The sequence below is a fragment of the Crinia signifera genome, chromosome 5, assembly GCF_055691185.1.
Source record: "Crinia signifera chromosome 5, ASM5569118v1, whole genome shotgun sequence".
Taxonomy (NCBI): domain Eukaryota; kingdom Metazoa; phylum Chordata; class Amphibia; order Anura; family Myobatrachidae; genus Crinia; species Crinia signifera.
This window is the reverse complement of record NC_139221.1, coordinates 30,964,801-30,981,766: the sequence shown is the minus strand read 5'-3', so window position 1 is coordinate 30,981,766 and position 16,966 is coordinate 30,964,801. Positions and strand designations below refer to the sequence as shown.

At 47.5% G+C, this 16,966-nt stretch overlaps 1 protein-coding gene across 1 annotated transcript; it reads left to right on the top strand.

The window, feature by feature from the left end:
• The first annotated feature begins 298 nt into the window (after window positions 1–298).
• Window positions 299–15,554, top strand: LOC146079408 (sorting nexin-31-like). The gene is made up of 5 exons (XM_083186199.1): window positions 299–502; window positions 11,673–11,756; window positions 12,850–12,927; window positions 13,032–13,082; window positions 15,369–15,554. Exons 1-5 carry the CDS (start codon window positions 308–310, stop codon window positions 15,444–15,446), a joined length of 486 nt encoding a protein of 161 aa, XP_083042325.1. The 5' UTR covers window positions 299–307; the 3' UTR covers window positions 15,447–15,554.
• The last annotated feature ends 1,412 nt before the right edge of the window (window positions 15,555–16,966 follow it).

Here is a 16,966-nt window from a genome sequence, read left to right as displayed (position 1 = left end):
AGAGAACTAAACCCAGAAGTCCTATCATTGCAAAGGAAGGCTCTTACCGCATGCCTGTACATGTGATAGGGAACATAGATTGTAAGCTTCACTGGGGCAGGGACTGATATGAATGTTCAAAATATTCTCTGTACAGCGCTGCGGAATATGTGTGCGCTATATAAATAACTGGTGTCAATAAATTGTGCACATGCGCTATATGCGTACAGCGATGACAATCTGTGCACAGAGTTCCGTTCTATGCGACCCGGAATCCACCCCAGCGCGCTGAGCATGTTGTCATTTGGTGTTTCAGTTTTTGGAGTTGATGCAGCAAGTGGAGCGCTACGGTCACCTGCGGTTGGACCCTTGTACCACAAACTACCTGGAGACTTACACCACAGTTACTGTGTCTGTGGGGAGCAATGGATTATACTGCAGCTTTCAGACACCCAGCAGCCAAACTGAAGTGCTCCATCTCCCCATCAGTAAGATCAGCAGCTGGCACGTCACCATGCTCACAGTAAGTGATCTGCTGTGTGTTGTACTGAGAACACAGTGTGGCCATGTGCAGTATATAAGGATTATCCAGTGTATGTATCACACCTTCCATTAGGATCAGCTCCAAGGGAGGTGTGACACACACCGGAACAGCCGCATATACCGGGTTACTGTGATCACTGTATACTGTATGTCTGATGTATTACACGCACTGCACTATGTATGGCTGGCACTACTACTGCATATACCGGGGGTACTTGTTTCCTAGAACGGCCACAACGATTTAGATCGTTGTGGTCGTAAGATAAAAAATCGGATCGATCGCATCGCATGCGATTTGGTCGCATACGATGCGACCGATCCGATCGACCGATTTTTCACCCGATTTTTTTTTTTTTTTCACCAGATTTGTTTCAATTGCCCCCCCAAATGTTAATAAGTGTGCTAGACCCCACGATAGACGTGAACCCGAAGCGTGGCGAGCGCAGCGAGCCCGCGAGGGGCGGCGGTGCGCGTCCTCCGACCTTTTCATTCCCCTACTATCCACTAGGGCGTGGAGTGAGAATATAATAGTGTGGCGAGCGCAGCGAGCCACCGAGCCCGAAGCGTGGCGAGCGCAGCGAGCCCCGCGAGGGGACGCATCTAACTTCACAGGTATACGCGTCCCCTCGCGGGGCTCGCTGCGCTCGCCACGCTTCGGGCTCGGTGGCTCGCTGCGCTCGCCACACTATTATATTCTCACTCCACGCCCTAGTGGATAGTAGGGGAATGAAAAGGTCGGAGGACGCGCACCGCCGCCCCTCGCGGGCTCGCTGCGCTCGCCACGCTTCGGGTTCACGTCTATCGTGGGGTCATGGCGGGCACATAAAAAATGTGAAATGGGTCATATTGGCCCATTTCACCTTTTTTATCATTTTTCCCTATGTGAGATGGACTTAATCAAGTCCATCTCATCTTGTGCCATTATAATGGCACAAGACCGACCGATTTCAATGTTAAAAGATTTTTTAACATTGAAGTCTATGGAAAAATCGGGTCAATCGGTCGGTCGCATCGCGGCCGATTTTAATTGGTCGCGACCGACCGATTGACCCGATTTCTGTCAATCAAAGTGAAAAAATTGTTAAAAATCGGCCACATCGTGAGGATCGTGTCCCTTAATTAAGAGCCACGATCACTCACGATTGTGGCCGTTCTAGGAAACAAGTACCATACCGGGTTACTGTGATCACTGTATATGTCTGATGTATTACACGCACTGCACTATGTATGGCTGGCACTACTGCCGCATATACCGGGTTACTGTGATCACTGTATATGTCTGATGTATTACACACTGCACTATGTATGGCTGGCACTACTGCCGCATGTACTGGGTTACTGTGATCACTGTATATGTCTGATGTATTACACACACTGCACTATGTATGGCTGGCACTACTGCCGCATTTACCGGGTTACTGTGATCACTGTATATGTCTGATGTATTACACGCACTGCACTATGTATGGCTGGCACTACTGCCGCCCATATACCGGGTTACTGTGATCACTGTATATGTCTGATGTATTACACTCACTGCACTATGCATGGCTGTCACTACAGCCGCCCATATACCGGGTTACTGTGATCACTGTATATGTCTGATGTATTACACGCACTGCACTATGTATGGCTGGCACTACTGCCGCATATACCAGGTTACTGTGGTCACTGTATATGTCTGATGTATCTCACACACACACACACTGCACTATGTATGGCTGGCACTACTACCGTATATACCGGGTTACTGTGATCACTGTATATGTCTGATGTATTACACACACTGCACTATGTATGGCTGGCACTACTGCCGCATATACCAGGTTACTGTGATCACTGTATATGCCTGATGTATTACACACACGGCACTATGTATGGCTGGCACTACTGCCGCATATACCGGGTTACTGTGATCACTGTATATGTCTGATGTATCACACACACTGCACTATTTATGGCTGGTACTACTACTGCATATACCGGGTTACTGTGATCACTGTATATGTCTGACGTATTACACACTGCACTATGTATGGCTGGCACTACTGCCGCATATACCGGGTTACTGTGATCACTGTATATGTCTGACGTATTACACACACTGCACTATGTATGGCTGGCACTACTGCCGCATATACCGGGTTACTGTGATCACTGTATATGTCTGATGTATTACACACACTGCACTATGCATGGCTGTCACTACTGCCGCCCATATACCGGGTTCATGTGATCGCTGTATATGTCTGATGTATTACACACACTGCACTATGTATGGCTGGCACTACTGCTGCATATACTGGGTTACTGTGATCACTGTATATGTCTGATGTATTACACGCACTGCACTATGTATGGCTGGCACTACTGTCACATATACCAGGTTACTGTGATCACTGTATATGTCTGATGTATTACACGCACTGCACTATGTATGGCTGGCACTACTGCCGCATATACCAGGTTACTGTGGTCACTGTATATGTCTGATGTATCACACACACACACACACTGCACTATGGCCCTTATTCTGGTTGGTGCGGTCAGAGCCGCACACGGGGCTCCGACCGCACAAACCAAGGGCCGCCCACCCGACGGATCGCCACGGCCGTCCATACACGGACGGCTGGCGATCCGCACAAAAATGGTGGAGGCTACGCCTCCACCATGGTGGGAGCTGCCCCCTGCCTTCGATGGTCGACGACCATCGAAGGCAGGCCCGCACGCCGCGGCAGCTCCCGCAAGCTCAGACCACACGGACAATCGTCCGTGTGGGAGCTTGAAAGGGGGCTGAAAGCTGACATCCGGCGACGTCAGCTTTCCGCCCCCATGTCATGGTAATGAGGGCGTCATGCCCTCATTACCATGCATACGCCCCGCGTTTGCATGGGAACGCCCATGAAACGCGGGGCGTACACATAGGGAAATGAGGGGCTGAAGCCCCTCACGCCCCTATACGCCCCCTTTGCGGCGGACGAAATCCGTCTGCGGCGAAGGGGGCTGCACATGCGCAGAATGACCTCTGCGCATGTGCAGAACAAAAACATCGGCGGTACGGCCGCACGCGGGCCGTACCGAGCCGATTAGAATAAGGGCCTATGTATGGCTGGCACTACTACCGTATATACCGGGTTACTGTGATCACTGTATATGTCTGATGTATTACACACACTGCACTATGTATGGCTGGCACTACTGCCGCATATACCGGGTTACTGTGGTCACTGTATATGTCTGATGTATCTCACACACACACACACACACACACACACACACACACACACACACACACACACACACTGCACTATGTATGGCTGGCACTACTACCGTATATACCGGGTTACTGTGATCACTGTATATGTCTGATGTATTACACACACTGCACTATGTATGGCTGGCACTACTGCCACATATACCGGGTTACTGCGATCACTGTATATGTCTGATGTATTACACACACTGCACTATGTATGGCTGGCACTACTGCCGCATATACCAGGTTACTGTGATCACTGTATATGTCTGATGTATTACACACACGGCACTATGTATGGCTGGCACTACTGCTGCATATACCGGATTACTGTGATCACTGTATATGTCTGATGTATCACACACAATGCACTATGTATGGCTGGCACTACTGCTGCATATACCGGGTTACTGTGATCACTGTATATGTCTGATGTATTACACGCACTGCACTGTATATGTCTGATGTATTACACGCACTGCAGTATGTATGGCTGGCACTACTGCCGCATATACCGGGTTACTGTGATCACTGTATATGGCTGATGTATTACACACACTGCACTATGTATGGCTGGCACTACTGCTGCATTTACTAGGTTACTGTGATCACTGTATATGTCTGATGTATTACACACACACTGCACTATGTATGGCTGGCACTACTGCCGCATATACCGGGTTACTGTGATCACTGTATATGTCTGATGTATTACACACACTGCACTATGTATGGCTGGCACTACTACCGCATATACCGGGTTACTGTGATCACTGTATATGTCTGATGTATTACACACACTGCACTATGTATGGCTGGCACTACTGCTGCATATACCGGGTTACTGTGATCACTGTATATGTCTGATGTATTACACGCACTGCACTATGTATGGCTGGCACTACTGCCGCATATACCGGGTTACTGTGATCACTGTATATGTCTGATGTATTACACACACTGCACTATGTATGGCTGGCACTACTGCCACATATACCGGGTTACTGTGATCACTGTATATGTCTGATGTATTACATACACTGCACTACTACCGTATATACCGGGTTACTGTGATCACTGTATATGTCTGATGTATTACACACACAGCAGTATGTATGGCTGGCACTACTGCTGCATATACCGGGTTACTGTGATCACTGTATATGTCTGATGTATTACACACACAGCAGTATGTATGGCTGGCACTACTGCTGCATATACTGGGTTACTGTGATCACTGTATATGTCTGATGTATTACACACACAGCAGTATGTATGGCTGGCACTACTGCTGCATTTACCGGGTTACTGTGATCACTGTATATGTCTGATGTATTACACACACTGCACTATGTATGGCTGGCACTACTGCCGCATATACCGGGTTACTGTGATCACTGTATATGTCTGATGTATTACACACATTGCACTATGTATGGCTGGCACTACTGCCGCATATACCGGGTTACTGTGATCACTGTATATGTCTGATGTATTACACGCACTGCGCTATGTATGGCTGGCACTACTGCCGCATATACCGGGTTACTGTGATCACTGTATATGTCTGATGTATTACACTCACTGCACTATGTATGGCTGGCACTACTGCCACATATACCGGGTTACTGTGATCACTGTATATGTCTGATGTATTACACGCACTGTACTATGTATGGTAGGCACTACTGCCACATATACTGGGTTACTGTGACGACTGTATATGTCTGATGTATTACACACACTGCACTATGTATGGCTGGCACTACTGCCACATATACTGGGTTACTGTGACTGTATATGTCTGATGTATTACACACACTGCACTATGTATGGCTGGCACTACTGCCGCATATACCAGGTTACTGTGATCACTGTATATGGCTGATGTATTACACACTGCACTGTGTATGGCTGGCACTACTGCCGCATATACCAGGTTACTGTGATCACTGTATATGGCTGATGTATTACACACTGCACTGTGTATGGCTGGCACTACTACCGCATATACCGGGTTACTGTGATCACTGTATATGTCTGATGTATTACACACACTGCACTATGTATGGCTGGCACTACTACCGTATATACCGGGTTACTGTGATCACTGTATATGTCTGATGTATTACACACTGCACTATGTATGGCTGGCACTACTACCGCATATACCGGGTTACTGTGATCACTGTATATGTCTGATGTATTACATACACTGCACTATGTATGGCTGGCACTACTGCCGCCCATATACCGGGTTACTGTGATCACTGTATATGTCTGATGTATTACACACACTGCACTATGTATGGCTGGCACTACTGCCGCATATACCGGGTTACTGTGATCACTGTATATGTCTGATGTATTACACGCAATGCACTATGTATGGCTGGCACTACTGCCGCATATACCGGGTTACTGTGATCACTGTATATGTCTGATGTATTACATACACTGCACTATGCATGGCTGTCACTACTGCCGCCCATATACCGGGTTACTGCGATCACTGTATATGTCTGATGTATTACACACACTGCACTATGTATGGCTGGCACTACTGCCACATATACCGGGTTACTGCGATCACTGTATATGTCTGATGTATTACACACACTGCACTATGTATGGCTGGCACTACTGCTGCATATACCGGGTTACTGTGATCACTGTATCTGTCTGATGTATTACACACACTGCACTATGTATGGCTGGCACTACTGCCACAAATACCGGGTTACTGCGATCACTGTATATGTCTGATGTATTACACACACTGCACTATGTATGGCTGGCACTACTGCCGCATATACCAGGTTACTGTGATCACTGTATATGTCTGATGTATTACACACACGGCACTATGTATGGCTGGCACTACTGCTGCATATACCGGATTACTGTGATCACTGTATATGTCTGATGTATTACACACCAGTGGCGGAACTCCCGGAGGCAATGGAGTCATCTGCCGCCGGGCGCCAGCCTTAAAGGGGGCACTGGCTCCATTGCCCCCGGTGCCCCGCTCATTTGAGGTACTGCCCGGCAGTACCCTTAATGCATGCAGCGGCGCTCTCACACCCCCCCCCCCTCCCCCAGTGCTCCCTGTCACTTGGTTGGCTGCTGTTGTACTCACTGAGTGACAGCGGTCTGAGCAGCCAGCCAACACAGTGACGAGGAGCCGGTGTCAGCAGCCAATGCGGCGGGTGCCACTCAGGGACGGATACAGAGGAAATATAGATCCGTCCCTGAGTTCCTGAAGTGATGTCCTGGAGCGAGTCACAGCGGCCGGGTGTCAGTCCAGACTCCCACCCCTAGAAAAGCATCCCCACCGCACCTTCCCGACAGGCGTCCAAGCTGCGCGATCTTCCCAGCCGCCGGCCCCCTCCGCTCTCTCCCCTGCAGCTCGTCACAGCGGCCGGGTGTCAGTCCAGACTCCCACCCCTAGAGAAGCATCCCCACCGCACCTTCCCGACAGGCGTCCAAGCTGCGCGATCTTCCCAGCCGCCGGCCCCCTCCGCTCTCGTCTGCAGCTCGTCTGCGGCAGCCCGCAAGAAAGGGCCAGGCTGTAGCCTCTTAGCAGGCCCTGCAGTGGAGTGGAGGGTGAACCCAGAAACAAGAACCCCCCATCAGGAGACGCTCCAGCAGCAGCTCAGCCAGCCCAAGGAAATGTAGCTGGAAGGTACCTCTCACCACCCTCATCCCCTCTCTCTCTCTCTGCCTTACCTTCCCTCTTACCCCCTCTCTCTTTGTACAGTACATTACCCCTCTCTCTCTCTCTATGTAGGGGGGGCACCAACTTGTATCTTGCCTCCGGGCGTCATGGACGAACTTACGCCACTGTTACACACACTGCACTATGTATGGCTGGCACTACGGCCACATATACCGGGTTACTGCGATCACTGTATATGTCTGATGTATTACACACACTGCACTATGTATGGCTGGCACTACTGCCGCATATACCAGGTTACTGTGATCACTGTATATGTCTGATGTATTACACACACGGCACTATGTATGGCTGGCACTACTGCTGCATATACCGGATTACTGTGATCACTGTATATGTCTGATGTATCACACACAATGCACTATGTATGGCTGGCACTACTGCCGCATATACCGGGTTACTGTGATCACTGTATATGTCTGATGTATTACACGCACTGCACTGTATATGTCTGATGTATTACACGCACTGCAGTATGTATGGCTGGCACTACTGCCGCATATACCGGGTTACTGTGATCACTGTATATGTCTGATGTATTACACACACTGCACTATGTATGGCTGGCACTACTGCCGCATATACCGGGTTACTGTGATCACTGTATATGTCTGATGTATTACACGCACTGCAGTATGTATGGCTGGCACTACTGCCACATATACCGGGTAACTGTGATCACTGTATATGTCTGATGTATTACACACACTGCACTATGTATGGCTGGCACTACTGCCACATATACCGGGTTACTGTGATCACTGTATATGTCTGATGTATTACACACACACTGCACTATGTATGGCTGGCACTACTGCCGCATATACCGGGTTACTGTGATCACTGTATATGTCTGATGTATTACATACACTGCACTACTACCGTATATACCGGGTTACTGTGATCACTGTATATGTCTGATGTATTACACACACAGCAGTATGTATGGCTGGCACTACTGCTGCATATACCGGGTTACTGTGATCACTGTATATGTCTGATGTATTACACACACAGCAGTATGTATGGCTGGCACTACTGCTGCATATACCGGGTTACTGTGATCACTGTATATGTCTGATGTATTACACCACAGCAGTATGTATGGCTGGCACTACTGCTGCATATACCGGGTTACTGTGATCACTGTATATGTCTGATGTATTACACACACTGCACTATGTATGGCTGGCACTACTGCCGCATATACCGGGTTACTGTGATCACTGTATATGTCTGATGTATTACACACACTGCACTATGTATGGCTGGCACTACTGCTGCATTTACTAGGTTACTGTGATCACTGTATATGTCTGATGTATTACACACACTGCACTATGTATGGCTGGCACTACTGCCGCATATACCGGGTTACTGTGATCACTGTATATGTCTGATGTATTACATACACTGCACTATGTATGGCTGGCACTACTGCTGCATATACTGGGTTACTGTGATCACTGTATATGTCTGATGTATTACATACACTGCACTATGTATGGCTGGCACTACTGCCACATATACCGGGTTACTGTGATCACTGTATATGTCTGATGTATTACACGCACTGCAGTATGTATGGCTGGCACTACTGCCACATATACCGGGTAACTGTGATCACTGTATATGTCTGATGTATTACACACACTGCACTATGTATGGCTGGCACTACTGCCGCATATACCAGGTTACTGTGATCACTGTATATGTCTGATGTATTACACACACGGCACTATGTATGGCTGGCACTACTGCTGCATATACCGGATTACTGTGATCACTGTATATGTCTGATGTATCACACACAATGCACTATGCATGGCTGTCACTACTGCCGCCCATATACCGGGTTACTGTGATCACTGTATATGTCAGATGTATTACACACACTGCACTATGTATGGCTGGCACTACTGCCACATATACCGGGTTACTGCGATCACTGTATATGTCTGATGTATTACACACACTGCACTATGTATGGCTGGCACTACTGCCGCATATACCAGGTTACTGTGATCACTGTATATGTCTGATGTATTACACACATGGCACTATGTATGGCTGGCACTACTGCTGCATATACCGGATTACTGTGATCACTGTATATGTCTGATGTATCACACACAATGCACTATGTATGGCTGGCACTACTGCCGCATATACCGGGTTACTGTGATCACTGTATATGTCTGATGTATTACACGCACTGCACTGTATATGTCTGATGTATTACACGCACTGCTCTGTATATGTCTGATGTATTACACGCACTGCACTATGTATGGCTGGCACTACTGCCGCATATACCGGGTTACTGTGATCACTGTATATGTCTGATGTATTACACACACTGCACTATGTATGGCTGGCACTACTGCCGCCCATATACCGGGTTACTGTGATCACTGTATATGTCTGATGTATTACACACACTGCACTGTGTATGGCTGGCACTACTGCTGCATATACCGGGTTACTGTGATCCCTGTATATGTCTGATGTATTACACACACTGCACTATGTATGGCTGGCACTACTGCCGCATATACCGGGTTACTGTGATCACTGTATATGTCTGATGTATCACACATACTGCGCTATGTATGACTGGCACTACTGCCGCATATACCGGGTTACTGTGATCACTGTATATGGCTGATGTATTACACACTGCACTATGTATGGCTGGCACTACTGCCGCCCATATACCGGGTTACTGTGATCACTGTATATGGCTGATGTATTACACACTGCACTATGTATGGCTGGCACTACTGCCGCATATACCGGGTTACCGTGATCACTGTATATGTCTGATGTATTACACACACTGCACTATGTATGGCTGGCACTACTGCCGCATATACCTGGTTACTGTATATGTCTGATGTATTACACACACTGCACTATGTATGGCTGGCACTACTGCCACATATACCGGGTTACTGTGATCACTGTATATGTCTGATGTATTACACACACTGCACTATGTATGGCTGGCACTACTGCTGCATATACCGGGTTACTGTGATCACTGTATATGTCTGATGTATTACACACACTGCACTGTGTATGGCTGGCACTACTGTCACATATACCGGGTTACTGTGGTAGCTGTATATGTCTGATGTATTACACACACTGCACTATGTATGGCTGGCACTACTGCCGCATATACCGGGTTACTGTGATCACTGTATATGTCTGATGTATTACACACACTGCACTATGTATGGCTGGCACTACTGCCACATATACCGGGTTACTGTGATCGCTGTATATTTCTGATGTATTACACACACTGCACTATGTATGTCTGGCACTACTACCGCATATACCGGGTTACTGTGATCACTGTATATGTCTGATGTATTACACACACTGCACTATGTATGGCTCGCACTACTGCCGCATATACCAGGTTACTGTGATCACTGTATATGTCTGATGTATTACACACCCTGCACTATGTATGGCTGGCACTACTGCCGCATATACCGGGTTACTGTGATCACGTATATGTCTGATGTATTACACACACTGCACTATGTATGGCTGGCACTACTGCCGCATATACCGGGTTACTGCGATCACTGTATATGTCTGATGTATTACACACACTGCGCTATGTATGGCTGGCACTACTGCTGCATATACTGGGTTACTGTGATCACTGTATATGTCTGATGTATTACATACACTGCACTATGTATGACTGGCACTACTGCTGCATATACCGGGTTACTGTGATCACTGTATATGTCTGATGTATTACACTATGTATGGCTGGCACTACTGCTGCATATACTGGGTTACTGTGATCACTGTATATGTCTGATGTATTACACACTGCACTATGTATGGCAGGCACTACTGCTGCATATACCGGGTTACTGTGATCACTGTATATGTCTGATGTATTACACACTGCACTATGTATGGCTGGCACTACTACCGCATATACCTGGTTACTCTGCATTGTCTGACGTACTGCATTCACTGCACTTTGTATATTATACCTCATCTTAATATCCATGTGCCTACAGCGGACCTCTGTTTGGGTTAGGCAGGTGTTCTCTGTTCTGGAGGAACAGACTATGTAATATCTGATATCTGTTCCCAAATCAGATGATTGTTTTATTTCAGCAAACAGAAAACAGAGAACTAGAAATCAGATTGGAGTACATGCAAGAGCATTCGCCGAAATCAATCACATTATGGACAGAACAGGTTGGTTGCCAGGGGTGATTAGCTGGGGCGGGGCATGGGATAGTATACACATACACACTGTGGGGTATGGAGAAAAGCCTAGCACATATACTTCTATCCTTGAGGCAGATGTATGAACCCCGCAAAGTGATAAACCGTTGATTCAGTGGTAGGTGATTAATGCACCAGCCAATGAGCTCCTAACTATAACTTTTCAAATCCAGCCTGTAACTTGACAACTAGGAGCTTATTGACTGGTGCATTATCACCTTCCACTTTATCACATTACCAGGCTTAGTACATCTGCCCCATTGGGCCAGATTCTCTAAGCTTCAAAAGTGATAAAATGGAGAGTGATAACCAGCCAGCCAATCAGCTCCTGTCTGACATTTTTCAAACACAGTCTGTGACATGGCAGGTAGGAGCTGATTGGCTGGCTGTTTATCATTCTCCATTTGATCACTTTTGAAGCTTAGAGTATCTGGCCCATTGTCTGTTGTAGCGAAGAAGATTTTATTACATGACGACAAAGAGAAAAAGTTGTCAAGCCATATTCATCATTGCATTAATTATGCAAGTTATGATACATCTCGTGCTGTGGGCAAAGCCGGCCCTATCCAACTTAATGCCCAAGGCAAGAGTTTAGCTGATGCCCCCTAACAGCACAGACAATTTTGATCAGCCATAATCCAAAACCCCCTCTCCCAGCACAGCACAGCACCCATTACCCAGCAGTAGCTAGCAACATCTGTCACCATTCATCCATAGCAATCCTTATCCACATAGCTATAACTAGACATTTTGGAAAGGGGTGTGGTCTTGCTTTGAAGGGGTGTGGCCACACAATAATATCAAATTAAAAAACTCCCAACAAAACGGTGGCGGTTCCCCTGCCCGCCCACTATTGGCGAGTGTGAAACTCTCCCCCCCCCCCCCCCCCCCCCAATGCCCAAACATTGGCTGGTGTAGCAAATTTGCCCTCACCGAGTTTTTAAATATGCCTGCCTCCCTATTTATTGACTAGCAGGAATGTCGGGGAACCATATTGACTCGGGCGCATTGGGGTGGGCGTCTGTGTTACCCATAAATTCCCAACATTTCTGGTCTCTTCCAGGCGTTCCTGCTCAGTAGCTGTATAGAAAAGATTCTGAGAGAACAACCGGTGTCTTTTATGAAGGAGGAGCTGGAGATTGTGAGTAACGAGCTACTGTCTGTACCGGTTATGGCAAAACAAAAGCTAGGTCTGGCCACCATGATGTAGAACTAAAATAACCATTTCAATGCTTTTCTTTCTAGCAACCTGAGAAACAGATATTTGCTAATACATTCACCAGAAAGCAGAAGCGGGTATGTTCACTAAATCTGTTTTTTTATGGTTTCCCTCCCCCTCCTTTCAGCATTGAGGTGTCCTGTCCTTTTCTTGATGGTCTTCTTCCCCCCAATGCTAGGGTTGCCACCTCTCCAGGATTTCCTGGTTTCTCCCTGAATTGGTGACAACCCTCCAGGACATTTTGGCAGTGTCCCGGATTTCAGGATTCTCCCGGAATCTGGGTGACTTTGAAAACCTCCACAGCCTCCCAACTGAGTGTGCACACTGTTAGGGGCGTGGTGGTGGTGGGGGGGTTCCGGCGGAGCATGAGCTCCGGGCGCCAGAAAGGCCACAGGGCATGCACAGTGCGTCTCCAGCACTTGCGAGTTGCTGCCCAACCGACAGCTCCCTCTACCTCCAGAAATATTTAAACTGGGCTGCGGTAGAGGAGAGGACGGAGGAGCACTGTGCAGCCAAAAGCTTATAATGCTGCAGCAGCGCTTCCTCCCAAACTGAGCCTCCGAGGAGAAATAAGCCTGCTGCTACTGTGTATCAGTCCCAGGGCAGAGCCGGCTGTGCTGTCAGCTGAGGAAATGGTGAGGCCAGTGTGGAGGGGGGGATTTGTGTGTGTGGACGGTCAGTGTTTGGTGCAGATATGCATGTTAGAGAAGTGAGGGGGTGGGGGAGGTTGCTGTGAAGTTGTTGTCATTGGTGTCAGGGTGAGGGGAGGATGTGTGAGGTATCTCTGTAGGAGTTGTCAGTAGCGGAAATGTGTTATTAAATGTAACAATAGGGACTTCAATACATGTCTGTATTCAGTGGCGTAACTAGATAAATGTGGGCCCCATTGCAAAAGTTTGTAAGGGCCCCTATTTATCACCTAATGCTGAAAAATGTATACAGCACATGATACTTTCACAGGCACCATAGCATCTGGGCCCCATAGCAGCTGCACCCCCTGCACCTATGGTAGTTACGCCATTGTCTGTATTAGAGGCCATACCCACTTTTCCAAAGAGGCCACGCCTGTTTTATGAAGCCATGCCCACTTTTCCAGGAGCGCGCGCACCTTCGACACGCATGTAGGTAAGGGGGGAGGAATCTCCAGGAATCGAAGATGCCTGAGGTGGCAACCCTACCCAATGCCCCAATCTCATCTAGGCCATGGATGGCAATAAGATTATAATGCATAGCAGATGCCCATATTGACATTAGTACACGCCCCCTTCACAAGTGTGTGCCTTCCGTGCACCAACACTCTCCTCTGCCACACCTGGTGACGGCACTGCATACCACATGTACACGCAAATGCACTCTAGGCTTAATTTTTGTTAGGAGACAATTAACCTACTGTATAAGTCACGTTTCAGGTTGTGTGAGGAAACCCACCAAAGATCTCAGTGCTGTGAGGCAGTAATGCTGACCATTACACCAACCATACATCACAGATTTGAACTGTTTTATGCAGGGGCTCTGTCAAGGTCTCACTTCAAACTGAATCTTCCCTATTGCATGTTGAAATGATGGATAAATAATGTATACTGTGTATTTGTCTACACGATCATGGGTTTTAACTCTGAAAAGTGTTTGGAATTTGTATTTTCCTGTAACTAAGTGGTGAATTTACTAAAGCTTGTCCATAACAACCAATTATTGGTTGTTATGGACCGGGCCCGAAATGGGGGGGGGGGGAATCCGGAATCCCTTGCCGGGATTTCGTACCAATCCCGTGCAGAGACATTGGCCATAATTCTGGTTCACTCGCAAAGGCTAATTCCTTCTCAAATGGACAAAACCATGTGCACTGCAGGTGGGGCAGAGAATTAGATTTGGGGGAGTTATTTTATTTCTGTGCAGGAAAATACTGAGTGCTTTATTTTTACACTGCAATATAGATGTCCTTTTCTCATCAGGTGAAACTCCACCCAGGAGCATACACACGAAGAGATCTGTGCTTACTTTCTAAGCAATCTAGTCAGATTGCTTAGAAAATAGCACAAATTTGCTGTGTATGCCCCTTTACTCTCTCTGCACGTTACATCTGCAGCACATGCAGTGCACATGGTTTTGTCCATTTTAAAATAATTTGCCTTTGCGAGTGAACCAGAATAAGGGCCATTATTTTATTGGGATATTGTTGGTTTATTTTTTATGGAATATATATTTGCCCACCACTGTCATTTTTTTTCTCTGCTGCTTAGAAACTCATATTTAACTGTAAAAGAGACGTACTTACAGATAGTGCCTTGGTTCAGTAAGTGTTTAGAATGTTAGATTTATGCTTGATGAGATATATTTTGACTTATTTCAAATTTTCTTTACAGACTGCAACCTCCAAGGATTCCTTTTTATCCTACGTAAAGCAAAGTGATGTGTTTGAGGCAACGGACTACAGCCTATAACATTGTTTTAATATTATTGTTACCTGTTATTGCTTAATTATGTTCACCAATATCATTATTATGCATTGAATATTATTGTAAAGACTGTTTAAATGAATAAAATCTATTTTCTCATAACTTAACAAGTGTTATAATGGTTTCACTAAATGTATTACGGGGGGGGTTGTGTGTGTATACCAGTGGTCTCCAACCTTTTTCGGGGTGCGAGCTACTCGCGGCAAACTGAACCACCCGAAGAGCTACTAAAATAATTAAAAAATCTGCCTAATAACCAAATAATGCCCTTTACCCATTATGCCACACACTGTAATGGCCCTGACACACTATGCCGCATACATAACTGTGCGTGCCAAAAATTGGTGTAGCCACATAGGGTGAAAATGGGTTGATACACATATGCCCCCAATAGTGCAATGCCATATACACATATGCCCAAATAGTGCCAGATACACATTTGCCCCCAATAGTGCCAGATACACATATGCTCCACGGTGCCAGGTATGCCCCCACAGTGCCAGAAAAAGGAATACCCCCACGGTGCCATCTGTGCCCCTATGGTGCCGTGCCGGATATGCCCCCACAGTGCCAGCAAGTAGTATGCCCCCACATTGCCAGCAAGTAGTATGCCCCCCACATTGCCAACAAGTAGTATGCCCCCACAGTGCCAGCAAGTAGTACAGTATGCCCCCACAGTGCCAACAAGTAGTATGCCCCCACAGTGCCAACAAGTAGTATGCCCCCACAGTGCCAACAAGTAGTATGCCCCCACAGTGCCAACAAGTAGTATGCCCCCACAGTGCCAACTAGTATGCCCGCACAGTGCCAACAAGTAGTATGCCCCCAGTGCCAGCAAGTAATACAGTATGCCCCCAGTGCCAACAAGTAGTATGCCCCCACAGTTCCAGCAAGTGGTATGCACACACACTCACACAAAGCACACTCACACACAGCACACTCACCATTGTGTCCGATGTCGTCCTGCAGTGTCAGTGTCTCCGCTGCCGCAGCTTCTCCTCTTCTCGGGGAGGGAGAGCACAGCACAACGTACGTCTCTCCTTCCCTTCACTTCCTTATGACTGGGCCGTCCGTCGGCGTCAATCAAAGCTTGCGGGCCGGCTCCTGATTGGCTGCCGGCCCGCGAGCTCTGATTGGCGGATAGGCGGCCAAGTGACAGGGATGCTCAGTGAGGGGTAGGAGAGACGCGCAATGCGCTCTCCTCCCCTCCGGCTCATAGCGTTAGCGCAGGCGGCCGCGGCAGGGAGAGACAGGCGGCCGGGCGGGCAGCAGAGTGGTTGAGCCACCAGATTCGCTGCCGCGAGCTACCGGTAGCTCGCGAGCGACGGGCTGGCGACCACTGGTGTATACAGTATATATACACCAGGGCTGCCTACTTTTTCTAGTCTCCTCTCTGGAAGAAGCCCGGAGAGGAGACTTTCAGCAGCACTTTGAAGGCGGGGCTTGAGTGTGATGTCATCAAGCCCTGTCCCAGGATGGGAAATAACCCGATTCGCAGATCTCCA